The following is a 12,547-nucleotide window of genomic DNA, read 5'->3' on the forward strand; positions in this document are numbered from 1 at the left end:
AAAATGTTGTTTCTTTGCTCATTGGGGAGAAGAAATTGTTTGAACCAGTGTTGCCAATTGAGGGTATATACCATCAGCAAGATAATATCGTAACTATGTCTATTAATAGTGTAATGGACAGGGAGAGTTTTACCTTGAGCAAGATCAGAAAACAAAGGTGATCGGTCCAACACATTCAAGTCATTGTGTGAGCCAGGCATTCCAAAAAATGCATGCAAAATCCATAAGTCATAAGATACTACTGCTTCAAGAATAATGGTTGGCTTTTTTTGATGGCTTACGTATTGACCTTGCTATGCCTTTGGACAATTTTTTCACTCCCAATGCAATCTAAACTTCCCAACATACCTGGAAACCCCCGAACCTCCCCAATAGCAAGTAATCTAGCAATATCAGTTGGTGTTGGAGATCTCAAATATTTTGGTCCAAAGATTTCAATCACTGAATTACAAAATTGTTGCAAACTTTGAATTGCAGTGCTTTCCCCGATACGTATATAATCATCAACTGCATCTGCTGCGACACCATATGACAATATTCTCATCACTGAAGTCATTTTTTGTAGGGGAGATAATCCAACTACATGAGCTGCATCTTGTTTTTGAACAAAATATGAATTGTGTGCTTGAATTGCATTCAAAATTCGCAGATACAAAGGACGACACATTAGAAAACGTCTCTGAAATATTGTAGGTGAATACATTGGATTTGTAGCAAAATAATCTGCAAACAATCTCTCATGACCCTGCCTTCTATCTCTGCGTATATACTTATGACCTACAACAGAACCTCCTATTTTCTTTGAGCTATCACTTGACTTAAGAATCTGAAGTATACTAGCATTATTCTTCTCATAAGCCCCTAAAAGTGTGATCATACTCATCATCAGAGAAGGAGGAAGAAGAGAATGATGAAAATGAAGTCAACATCATGGATTTGAAGGTATTCATTATGTTCTGTTTTGTTTCAACTATGATCGTATCAGTTGTTTGGATTTGTCTGGCATATGAATAATGTGTTTATATGAGATTTTAGAAGCAAATCATTGTTGGAGGTAAACCAAAACAAAATATATGTAATTGAGGGAAAAAGAAACAGGAAAAGAATTGAGCACAGAAAAGGAGGGGAAAAAAAATTATGGCCTTACCGGTCGACCCGTCGGTCAACCCTCTCCCTTTTGATGCTCACCGTTGGAGCAAGCCATATCAGATTGAGAAAATTGACTTTTTTTTTACTCAAATTTGATGAAAATTTTGGTACACCGTTGGAGATGCTCTTAATGGTTACAAATTGGTTACAAATTGCCAACATGATTGCTGTTGATGCCATATTCTCCTCAGTCACCAGTCATTTTCAGATTACCATCAGTATGGTAGCGTGTTCTTTAATTGCTTTGTTTGACCATAATTTGAATACTTTTACCTAAGGTTATTTATTCAGGTTTTGTTGGTCAATTATATATTTTAATTAAAAAAATTAAAAAATATAAGTTATTATATCATTTTTAAAAAAAAATTTTGAACATTTTTTCATAAAAAGTCAAAAAATTATTAAAATAATTTATTTTCAAACAAGACATTGAATGTTTTATCAGAATTTAAACATCAAACAAATGTGTGGTGGTGATTTAAATTTGATGTAATAGATGTCTCACTTAATCTAAACCATACATTTTTATTTTGGATGAAATTCTAATTCTGATTTTTATTTTTAGTACGTAGCAAAATTCTTTTAATATTATTTGAGAATCTGCCATGCTGATGCCAGTGATTGATTTAAGACATGTGATAATGGTTTTGAATCATTTTTAAACGGCAATGGTAGGATACAAAATGGCGCAAGGATCCTTTGGAGTGATATGGTGAAGTGATCCTCTAGAGTGATGTTTTACAGCTTGACACGTGCCTTACTAATAAGATCAAAGGTTGAGATTATTTTGGAAAGGAAAAAAAAAATTGGAAAGGAAAAAAAAAATTCCAGAGTTTGGTGAGTTTCAAAGCAACTGAAGAGGGGAAGAGAGAGAGAGAGAGAGAGAGAGAGAGAGAGAGAGAGAGAGGAGCAGCTGAGGAAGAAGACCATCGCGTCGCCCGCCACCCGTCTCCGACGAAGTCGCGTCACCCACCACCGCCGCCACTGAAGATAGCATCTTGTTTCTTCTCGTCTCCTCCACCTCCCTTCCCTTCTCTCTCTCTCTCTACACCTATCACTTTCTTTCTCTAACTTCATCATCCTGCAATTGATGGATCTGGGCAAACATCCTCCTTCATCCTCCTATCACTTTCTTTCTCTAGCTTCATCTTCCCTTTTTTGTGATAGATTTTTTTTATTAATCTAAAACCCAATTTCCAGTTGGGTATTAATTCCGTTGAATTCATTTGTATTTGTATTTTTGTTTTTGTTTTTGGGCAAACATAAAGTTCAGTTAGTATTGGGTGTCACCTTTTTGCACTTAAGTGGGTTTGCTTCATTTTTCTGTCTTCTAGTTTAATTGATCGATTCTGGTTTTAATTTTCTATTTATTTGTTTTTTGAAGCTGTTTTAAAGTTTTGTTTGATTTAAGTATATCTATCATGGGTTGATTTTTTGAACTATCTATCAAGATTAAAATGTAATCACTTGCATATATTTCTATTCATTACTGTTAGAGCATTGTAGAAAAAGAATAAAACAATGAAAGTGACCCTTCTTCTTCTGTTATAAGAGTATATATGTGAATATATCAGAATATTTGGTGGTCTTCAAATAGGTGAAGGGAGTCTTAAAGAATAGCTTCAGCGGCAACGGCAGCGGGACGACGCAACTTCGTCACCGGCGGCGGCGGGGCAGTGCGCGACGCTGTGGTCCTATTCCTCAACCGCTCCACCCTCTCATCTTCTTTCTGTCTCTTTCCCTTTTCAGTTGCACTGGAACTCATGAAAGAAAGATGAACTCATGAAAGAAAGTTGCCCCGTTTTTTGTTTTCCTCACCAAAACGATGTCGTTTTGGTGAAGGAGACATCTCAACCTTTGGTTCTATTAGTGGGACACCTGTCAAGTCCTAAAGAATCACTCTAGAGGATCACTTTACTATATCACTCTAGAGGATCCTTACGCTACAAAATGGGTCTGTATTCTCTCCATTTCGTAATCAGATTAGAGGATGTTGTTGGGTTCGTCGACAGTGATAGTGGCAGAGTCAAGAAATTAAATTAGGAAGAATAATTATTAATTACAGCTTTATTTTTTTTTTCATAACCAACAATAAGAAGATAATAATAATTTTTGAATTAATATTAAGTACAAAAAAATTAATAAATTGTTACAATTAATTTTGAATAAAATTGAAAAGAAAGTATTGCGTGTAACTAGTGTATCATGAATAATGTAAAAAAGTCATATATTTAAGTCGTAAAACAAATTATATAATGGTAAGATAAATCAAATTTTTACAAAATTTGAGTACAAATTTCATATAATAGTGATATCACGTCATTATTGACATATGATATCACCAATCAATAGTAAAACAACATATGAAGGGTGAACTCCACATGTAAATATAACTAACACTCTGGTAATTTCTATATATATATATATAGTGAGATTAATTATATTTGTATATCAATTGATGATACTGCAAGCTCCAGAGAGAACGGGTCGGGTTGCTCCACGCTTCATAAGCCGTTGTTCGATTGCCGCGCCCACAGACAAACCTACACAAGAGTTCAACGGGGAACGGGGAGTCCCCCAGCGAACCTTTCGACGAGCAAGTTAGAGAAGCGAGAATGATGGAAAGTAGAGATAAAATGATGATAAAAGACCTAACTTTTTCTTTGTCTTAGACGTCTGCTTATATCCTTCGTTCATCATTTCCTTGTCCACTTCGAGCTGTCACGTTTAGCCGAAAGTTTATGTTCTAATTTGCCTTGTTCGTGGTGAGGCTGTTCTGTCCCGACGTGAAGGGGTTATTATAATAAATGCTGCATGAGAACTCATTAATGGCTGATGTGTGGTGTAATAACTTTGCAGGGTTTTTGTCTGCTGATGTGACTGGTTCTACTCTTGACAAGTGTCTAGATATCATTGGTTCTTGGTGTAACGTTGGGTTTTAGTATTTGAATCATAGATTGGGCCATAAGTGGTGGGTCAACAGCTCCTATGGGCCCACCTACGTCATTAATAATTATGGATATTACTTTTATATTGAGATTTTTTCACAAAATTTTTTATACATAAAAATATAATTTGTTGTAGTCACTTCATTTTCAATAAAACAATCACTATTATTTTCATATATTTAAAAATGCCCTTAATATTTTATTCTAAATATTATTTTTGTTTAATTTATATATATATGTAAAAAAATATATGAAAAATCCATGGGCACGTGACCCCCTAATCCCCATGTGGCTCCGCCATTGTTCGTAGGGCTCATTATGAGTTTCTGTTTCGATAATCTGAATCGTTTAATGTGTAAGAAAAAATATCACATTTAAATCATAATTATAACATTTTTACTCTCATAAAAATCAACAAAACTCCACCCAAAAAAAAAAAAAAAAAACCAAACTAGACTTAAAAAGGACAAGTTAAAAAAGTTTTAACATAAAAGAAATTGACTATTCTAGTCAATACCATACGAAATTGGAATATAATTGGTGAACGATGAGAAGGAGAAATTATTCGTTGCTCCAAAAGCAACCAATGAAATGGCGCCAATTCAACAGAATGACAGTGGGGCCCACCTCGTCTATAACTTAGTCACTAAGCCAAACGTTTGAAGACGGACGTTAGATGCCTGATGTTTGTCCTTTCAACTTTTTGTCTTCACTCTCATTTTCTATTTTCTCTTTATGCTTTCGCACCCCCGTTTTCCTCCACTTATTTGTCTGTACTTTTCTATTTTTTCTTTATTCTTTCGCACCTCCTTTTCCCTCCACTTACATTTTTCTGTACTTTTCTTTAATTATTTTGATTTTTAATCTATTTTAAATTAAATTACTTCTCTATTTTTTTATATATTTAAAAAAAAATTTAAAAACCAACTTCCCACAATGAGTGTGTAAAAAAAGTTTGTGACTTATTTTTGAGGCAATAAAAATAAGTTATTTATTAATTAATTTTCTTGTTTTGAAAAGTTGATAAAAAACTAATTGCTTAACTCATTTTAGTTATTTTTTAAAACATGTATAAAAAATAGATAGATAATGTAACTCAAAATAGGTAAAAATTCAAAAATTTACTTTTAGCCAAGTTCGCAAAACACCCCTATATTACTTCTTTATTTTTTTTATATATTTTTGTAATAAGTAAAAAAATTAGCTTATAAACCCTACCCAAAATAACCCTAGTTATGACATTTTTTATTATGTCAAATTGTGACAAAATTTCTTATTTTGTGACTGATATTACAAAATTTTATGATAAAATTATATATTTTTATGATAGAATATATATGGTATACACCGCTAAAAGGGTACACATAATAAGATTTTTCAGCCTTGTTTGGTTTGTTTCTCTAAAAAAAAAAATCATAATTTTTTTGGAAAAATAAAAATTAATATGAACAAATATTTTAAATTTTTAAAAGTTATTTATAACCTCTCAAAAGATAAAATTATATAAAAATAATAAATATTTTTTATTTTTATATTTTATATTTTTTCACTAAATTAATTTAAAATTTCTTAGAAAAATTTTCTGAAACAAATTTTTCAAAACTAAACCAAACATTTTTCTTTAGAAAAGTAATTAAAGAAAAGGGTAAATTATAAATACACCTACTGAAATTTTTTTATATTATGAATTATTTCTTGTGATTTTAAAAATATATTTTGCCCTCTGAAATTTTTAATTTCATAATAAATGACATATTTTATCAATAAATTAACAAGTCAATTAACAATTTTTAATAATGTGATAAATATATTTTAATCAATAATTCAAGTAATATTGTTGTATAAAAGAGTGGTTAGTAATTTTATTTTTTTAGTCAATTTTGTTAAGCTGTCGATTGGAAGTTAGTTGGGATTAAAAAAACACAAAAAAATAAATAGACTAAATAAATTAATAAGACAAAATGTCGCATTCAAATCATAATTATTTAACTTTTTTTTTCTTAAAAAAATCAAAAAATTAATTTTTTTTTCTAAACAGAACTAATTTAACCCGGCTAAATTAGTTAAAAATTTAAATAGTCAAGTTAAATTTTTTTTCCAAATGAATCCTAAATAATTTTTTATATATATTTTTGCAAATTATAAAAAATAATTTATACTTTTAACTGATGTGTATTTATAATTTATTCCAAAGAAAAGTAAAAAAATAAAAATAAAGAATAGAAGCGGAGGAAAAGGAGGAGGAAAGCGTAAAGAAAATAGCAAAATGAGGGAGAAGTCAAAAAGTTGAAAGGACAAACATCAGAGCCTTAACGTCCGCTCCTAAACGAGAAGTTATTAGTTAGTCAAGTAACACCAATTAGTTAAAAAAATAAAATTGATCATTTTATATTAAATAATTAAAAAATATAACAACATATAAAAGTTTTTGGGTGTGTTTAGTTTAGGCTTAGTTGGGTATGAACTAAAAAGTTTTAAAAAAAAATTAAAAATTATTATTTTATTTAAATTACACCATTTTAAATTTAATTTGGGCAAATTACATATACACCCCTCGAGGTTTAGCTAAATTACAGATACCTCCCTGAAGTTTCGGAAATTACATCCCGCCCCCTGAGGTTTGTATTTTCATAACAATTTGTCCCCTGATGTTTATATTTCATAACAAATTACCCCCTAATTTCTTATGCAAATATAGCATTCAGGGGGGAATTCATAATTTCTCAAACCTCAGGGGCATCTGTAATTTAGCCAAACCTCGAAGGGTGTATATGTAATTTGTCCATTTAATTTATATTTCATAATTTTTTTTAAAAAAAAATAAATTAAAAAGTATACCAACTTTAAAATCATATTCCGTACGAGTCCGTAGCGGATACCACACCCTTATAAACACCTCTTGCGCACTCCCCTTTTTCTGCTCACTCCCCTTCTACTCCCCCACCATTCCCCTCTCTCTCTCTCTCTCTCTCTCTCTAATGGCTTGCCATTTTCAACAGAGTCCCAACATCATAGAAATTGAAGAAACCTCCTTAGAATTCGTCCCGTGCTCATCATCATTCTCATCACTTGCCATTGAAGACCCAACACCTCTTTCTTCAGATGCTCCGCCACTTACGTCCTCCTACAACGACCGCATTCGACCACTCCTCGACGCCGTCGACAAGCTCCGCCACCTCAAGGTGGCTGAAGAGGGCATTCAACTCCCCACCATCGTCGTCGTCGGCGACCAATCTGCTGGCAAGTCCAGCGTCCTTGAATCACTCGCCGGAATCAGCCTCCCACGCGGCCAAGGCATTTGCACCAGAGTCCCACTCATAATGAGGCTCCAACACCACCCAGATGCTCAACCTGATCTTTATTTAGAGTTTCTTGGCAAAATAGTGAACACTGATGAAACCCATGTTGCCGAAGCCATTAAAGTCGCCACGGATGAGATTGCAGGTAAGGATCGACCCTGAGCCATGTTACAGACCCCAAGGAATTTACAAAAAAAATTATAAAAAAAGAAATGATAGTGTTTATAATTTTTTAGATTAATGGTTGAGACTTTCAAAATAGGCGACCCCGATGCCTATCAATCATTGTGATAATATTAAAAATTATGAAAAGTTTTATAAAGATTTTTTATCTTTTAATTAGTGTGTGGTGTTTTTTTTATATGTTATCTAATTATGAAAAAAAAATTATAATAATTTTCATGATATTTTTTTTATGATATGTATTTTTTTTTTTTTTCTCTCTCTCTTAGGTATGTGAACGCCGTGGGGGTCTGTAGCACATCTGCATTTTTTATTCTTAAAACATGCTTTTCTTAATTTCTTGTCTTAAAAGTGAAGTGTTAATTTGGGGGTGGACCGTTCTACTCGGCCCAATGGGGCTGGTTTCGGGACGCTGTTTCGATAATTATGGCGTTTTTTGCAAACAAGTTTTTTTCTAGTAATTTTTTAATTTTTTAGTTAAAATATGATATAAAAAAATTAAAATATTTGAGATGATTTTTATAAAAAAAAAACTTTTGAGTTTTTAGTATAAATTGTTGATTTTTAATTTTTTTAGTAATTTTTATCTTTTAAATTAAAAAGTGATGTTTGTCAAACGAGATCATATTTTAAGATTTGTCAAGTATATTATCTTTAAAAGAAAAAAAAATCGACAATTGATTGGATAATAGAATTCACATAATTAAATTAAATTTATATGTATCGATTATTTTTTTATTTCTCTCTAATCAACTTAATTTTTTTTAAAAAAATAATATATTTTATAAATCTTAAAATACAAATAAATATAAATAATTTAAATTATTAAAATAAGACCAAAATGGGCTTAATAGGCTCATAATACCTCTTCAGTCTGATTTGGAACCCGAAAGAAATCAGTCCATCAAATTCACATGACTTAGCCTCCGTTTGGGAAGTGGGTTGGCTTTTTGACTTTTTTGGCTATTTTAGCCTGGGCTTAAAAGCTTGGTTTGGGAAGGGTTTTTTGACTTTTTGGCTTTTTTAAATTTTTTTGTGAGAGAAGAATGTAATGATTATAGGTTGGATGTGATGTTTTGTTTGTTATAGTTAAAATAGCCTATTTTGTCTTTTGTGACTAAAATAACCAAAAAAGCCCAAGAACCAACTTGCCAAACAGAGGCAACTTGCCAATATCAAATTTGAAATATCATATCTATCTAATAAAAGATTTTCAATAAATATTTAATTATTATGAAATAAAAATAAAATTATATAATTAATTTATATTAAAAAAAGGTTATTATACGTACGGTTAGATACAGTAATAGAATATTTCCATTATACAAATAGAGAGCATCACAATAAATGGTTTTGTTTTCATTATTTTAATAATGAGGTCCAATAAAAAGGTTCACAAAAAATAAAAATAAAAATGATTAAAGTTAATAGAATAAAATAATAAAATTTGGCATTTTGGGTGGAGTATTTTTTAAAGATACGTCAAATTTGTATATGTTAATTGACATTTAAGATTTAAGCCTTCAAAAAAGTCAGACGTATAAATATTTGAAGATTTGAATGGAGATGTTGATATACTCTTCATTTTTTACAAATTAAAATATTAAAAATATATATTTTTATTTTGTTCAATTTTATTTATTTATTTATGTGTTCCAACGTTACTCTTTATTTTATATTGATGCACACAAAATATTTAAAGGGCTTCTCAAGGCTCTTCAAATATATTTAGATTTAAAGAATTTTATTAAAATAGTTATTTTAATAGCTAATATGTTAGATTTACTAAAATATGATCATACTAACTATAATAACTAACATAACTATAATAGCTAAGAGCATCTCATTTCCTTAGATTTTTTATCAAATTTAAATTTGATGAAATAGGCTCACTTTTTTTGCTCCAATGTTGACATCAAATCCATATCAAATGAGGGGAAAATCAAAAAATTTATCAAATGAAGGGAGCATTTCATCTTTTATCAAATTTAAATAGTTACTGTTGGGCGGGACATCCTCTTGAATGTCCACCCAAGAGCAACTTTGATAGGTTTTTTTGTCCATGTCTGGCCGACCTCTGGAACATCCCGTCCGGAGGTCCTCCCGAACCATTGGAGATACAAAAAAATATGATAAAAATTCTAGTTCAATGTTAGAGTGAACAGTATCTAATCAAACTTTTATCAATTTTTTCTTAAAATTTGATGAAATTTTTTATTCAACATTGAAAATGCTCTAAAATGGCTCGTTTAAAAAGTCTTGGAAGGTGCTCTAATGATGTGTTACGATAATTGTTAATTTTGAATTATATTTGTCTTACCTTTTTTTCTTTTTCAAATTTCTATATAAATTCATAATGCAAGCATAGTGTAAGTGATTGGCTCATCCAAATTCCTAAATATTTAAATGGCTAGCTTTATGAAAGTGGATGTCAAATAAAAATCATATTTTCTGTCCACATTAATGTTGTAATTTATTTTTATTTTTTTAAATTTTTGATTAGTGTTTATTTTGGCTACTTCATATTGAAATATTGTGTTGGTCTTTGATTGCAGGTAACGGGAAGGGGATTTCCCACACCCCCTTGACTTTGGTTGTGAAAAAGGCGGGTGTTCCTGATCTTACAATGGTGGACCTTCCCGGAATCACCAGAGTCCCTGTTCATGGCCAACCAGAAGACATATACGAGCAGATTTCGAGGATCATAATGGAGTATATCAAACCAGAGGAGAGTATTATTCTGAATGTTTTATCAGCAACTGTTGATTTCCCAACGTGTGAATCGATAAGGATGTCGCAGTGTGTTGACAAGACCGGTGAGAGGACTCTAGCTGTTGTGACAAAGGTTGATAAAGCTCCTGAAGGATTGCTTGAGAAAGTTACTGCTGATGATGTCAACATAGGACTCGGTTATGTCTGTGTGAGGAATCGGATTGGTGATGAGTCTTATGAGGATGCTCGGGTTGAAGAAGCAACGCTTTTTCAATCTCATCCGCTTCTTTCCAAGATTAACAAATCTATGGTGGGTGTTCCTCGTCTTGCACAGAAGCTTGTCCAAATTCAAGCCACCATGCTATCCAAATGTTTGCCTGATATTGTGAGGAAGATCAATGAGAAGTTGAATTCAGACGTTTCAGAATTGAGCAGAATGCCCCAGAAGTTGTCCTCTGTTGCTGAAGCAATGACAGCATTCATGCGAATTATTGGATTGTCGATGGAGTCCTTGAGGAAAATTTTGTCAAGGGGTGAGTTTGATGAGTACCCAGATGACAAAAACATGCATTGTACTGTTAGGTTGGCTGAAATGCTAAACGAGTGCTCTGGAGAACTTCATAAGAGTGGGGAGAACAAGTCTACTGAGAATTTTCTTATGGATGAGATTCGGGTTTTGGATGAAACCAAAGGAATTTGGCTGCCCAATTTTCTTCCCCGGGCTGCTTTTCTGATAATTTTGCAGAGGAAAGTTAAGGAGATAGCAAACACTCCGGTTGATTTCGTGGCAAAAGTGTGGAGCTACATTGAATCTGTGGTGATTCATGTTTTGATGTATCATTGTGATAGTTACCCACAGCTTCTGTCCTGTATAAGAAGAGCAGCACAAAATCTTATAGCGAAAATGAAGGAAAAGTCATTTGATCGGGTGATAGAGCTTGTAGAGATGGAAAAGCTGACTGATTATACGTGCAGTCCAGAGTACATGACAGAATGGGCTAAGCTTATGGCTCATCAGAATGCTTTCAGGAATGTCATGAATGATCAGTATATGTCATCGCAGATCACGATTGAAGGTTTTGGGAGGATTGAGGTTGGGCATCTCCGGCTTTATTCAAGCACTAGGGAGCAAGCATTTGACCTGAAAATGCGAATCACTGCTTACTGGAAGATAGTTCTGAGAAGATTTGTTGATAACTTGGCTTTACACTTGCTATTAAGTATTAATGAGTTGGTGAACCGGAACATGCAAACCGAGATAGTGAAGGAGGTCATGGGTTCTCATGGAGGCCATGGAATTGAAGGGATGCTAGAAGAGTCGCCACCAGTTGCAATGAAGCGTGAGAGGCTGAACAAGAGTATCAGGTTGCTCAAGCAGTCCAAGGAGGTGGTTGCTCAAATTATGGATAGAATCGCTGTCAATGTTGATTAGGCTCTTAGCTTCAAAATTTTAGTACTATTCACCGTTGCTTTTTTTTAAAATATTTTTATTTATAAGTTTGTGTTTGCTTGTGTCAGTCTTTTTTTTTTTTGACTTTGCATGATTGCCTGTAATCTGAAGAAACTTGTTTGTTTAGGTTGATCTTTTCGAATTATATAAGTTCTTTTTTATTATACATGAATAGTCTGCTTATGATTGGAATTCTAATACCTTGCTATTAATTCTGTACAAAACATGATAATTCAGAGACCCTTTGTAAACCTGCTTTGAATAAAAACTGATTAGACCTGTTTGTGGAGTACAGACAAGCAGTGTGAAAATGCATATCCCCATTTTCTTTTTGGGTGAGTAATATCCCCATTTTCTATTTGGATATCTTCTAATTTCAGTGGGCTCAGGATTTGAAGGAACTGTTATCTTCTGATCAAATTCAAAACTGCTATCTAATGCCAGACTTAAAATGATAAATCATAACTGGGTGGGGAAAAGATACACATTAACCTCGTTACTCGATAGACTGTTTTTGTGACACTGGAGACTCAGGCTGTGAAATGAAATGCAAGTTAGGAGTTTAGAATTTTGGTTCCAAGTCTTGGGACTTTAATAAGAAATCAAGACAAACTTCGGCTATGTTTGGTTTGTATTTATGAAATAATTTTTGAAAGGGTAAATTACAAATATATTTCTTAAGATTTGATTAAAATACGAATCGTTTCCTGTAACTTTAAAAGTTGCATTCTACTCTCTGAGATTTTTAATTTCATAATAAATCATTAAGTCAATTAATAATTTTTAATAATATTAAAAATATGTTT

General features: G+C 32.2%; 1 protein-coding gene across 1 annotated transcript; it reads left to right on the forward strand.

The window, feature by feature from the left end:
- The first annotated feature begins 6,980 nt into the window (after positions 1-6,980).
- Positions 6,981-11,907, forward strand: LOC114302598 (dynamin-related protein 4C). Its single transcript, XM_028247637.2, has 2 exons — positions 6,981-7,541; positions 10,135-11,907. The coding sequence occupies exons 1-2, from the start codon at positions 7,076-7,078 to the stop codon at positions 11,721-11,723; spliced, it is 2,055 nt and encodes a 684-aa protein (XP_028103438.2). The 5' UTR covers positions 6,981-7,075; the 3' UTR covers positions 11,724-11,907.
- The last annotated feature ends 640 nt before the right edge of the window (positions 11,908-12,547 follow it).

This window comes from Camellia sinensis, chromosome 2, assembly GCF_055761805.1.
Source record: "Camellia sinensis isolate YWXY chromosome 2, ASM5576180v1, whole genome shotgun sequence".
NCBI lineage: Eukaryota > Viridiplantae > Streptophyta > Magnoliopsida > Ericales > Theaceae > Camellia > Camellia sinensis.

Bases quoted from the DNA above. Each gene is read 5' to 3' on its own strand.
- LOC114302598 (XM_028247637.2), top strand. From the start codon at position 7,076: ATGGCTTGCCATTTTCAACAGAGTCCCAACATCATAGAAATTGAAGAA. The intron at 7,542-10,134 runs GTAAGGATCGAC...CTTTGATTGCAG, and splicing joins CGCCACGGATGAGATTGCAG to GTAACGGGAAGGGGATTTCC.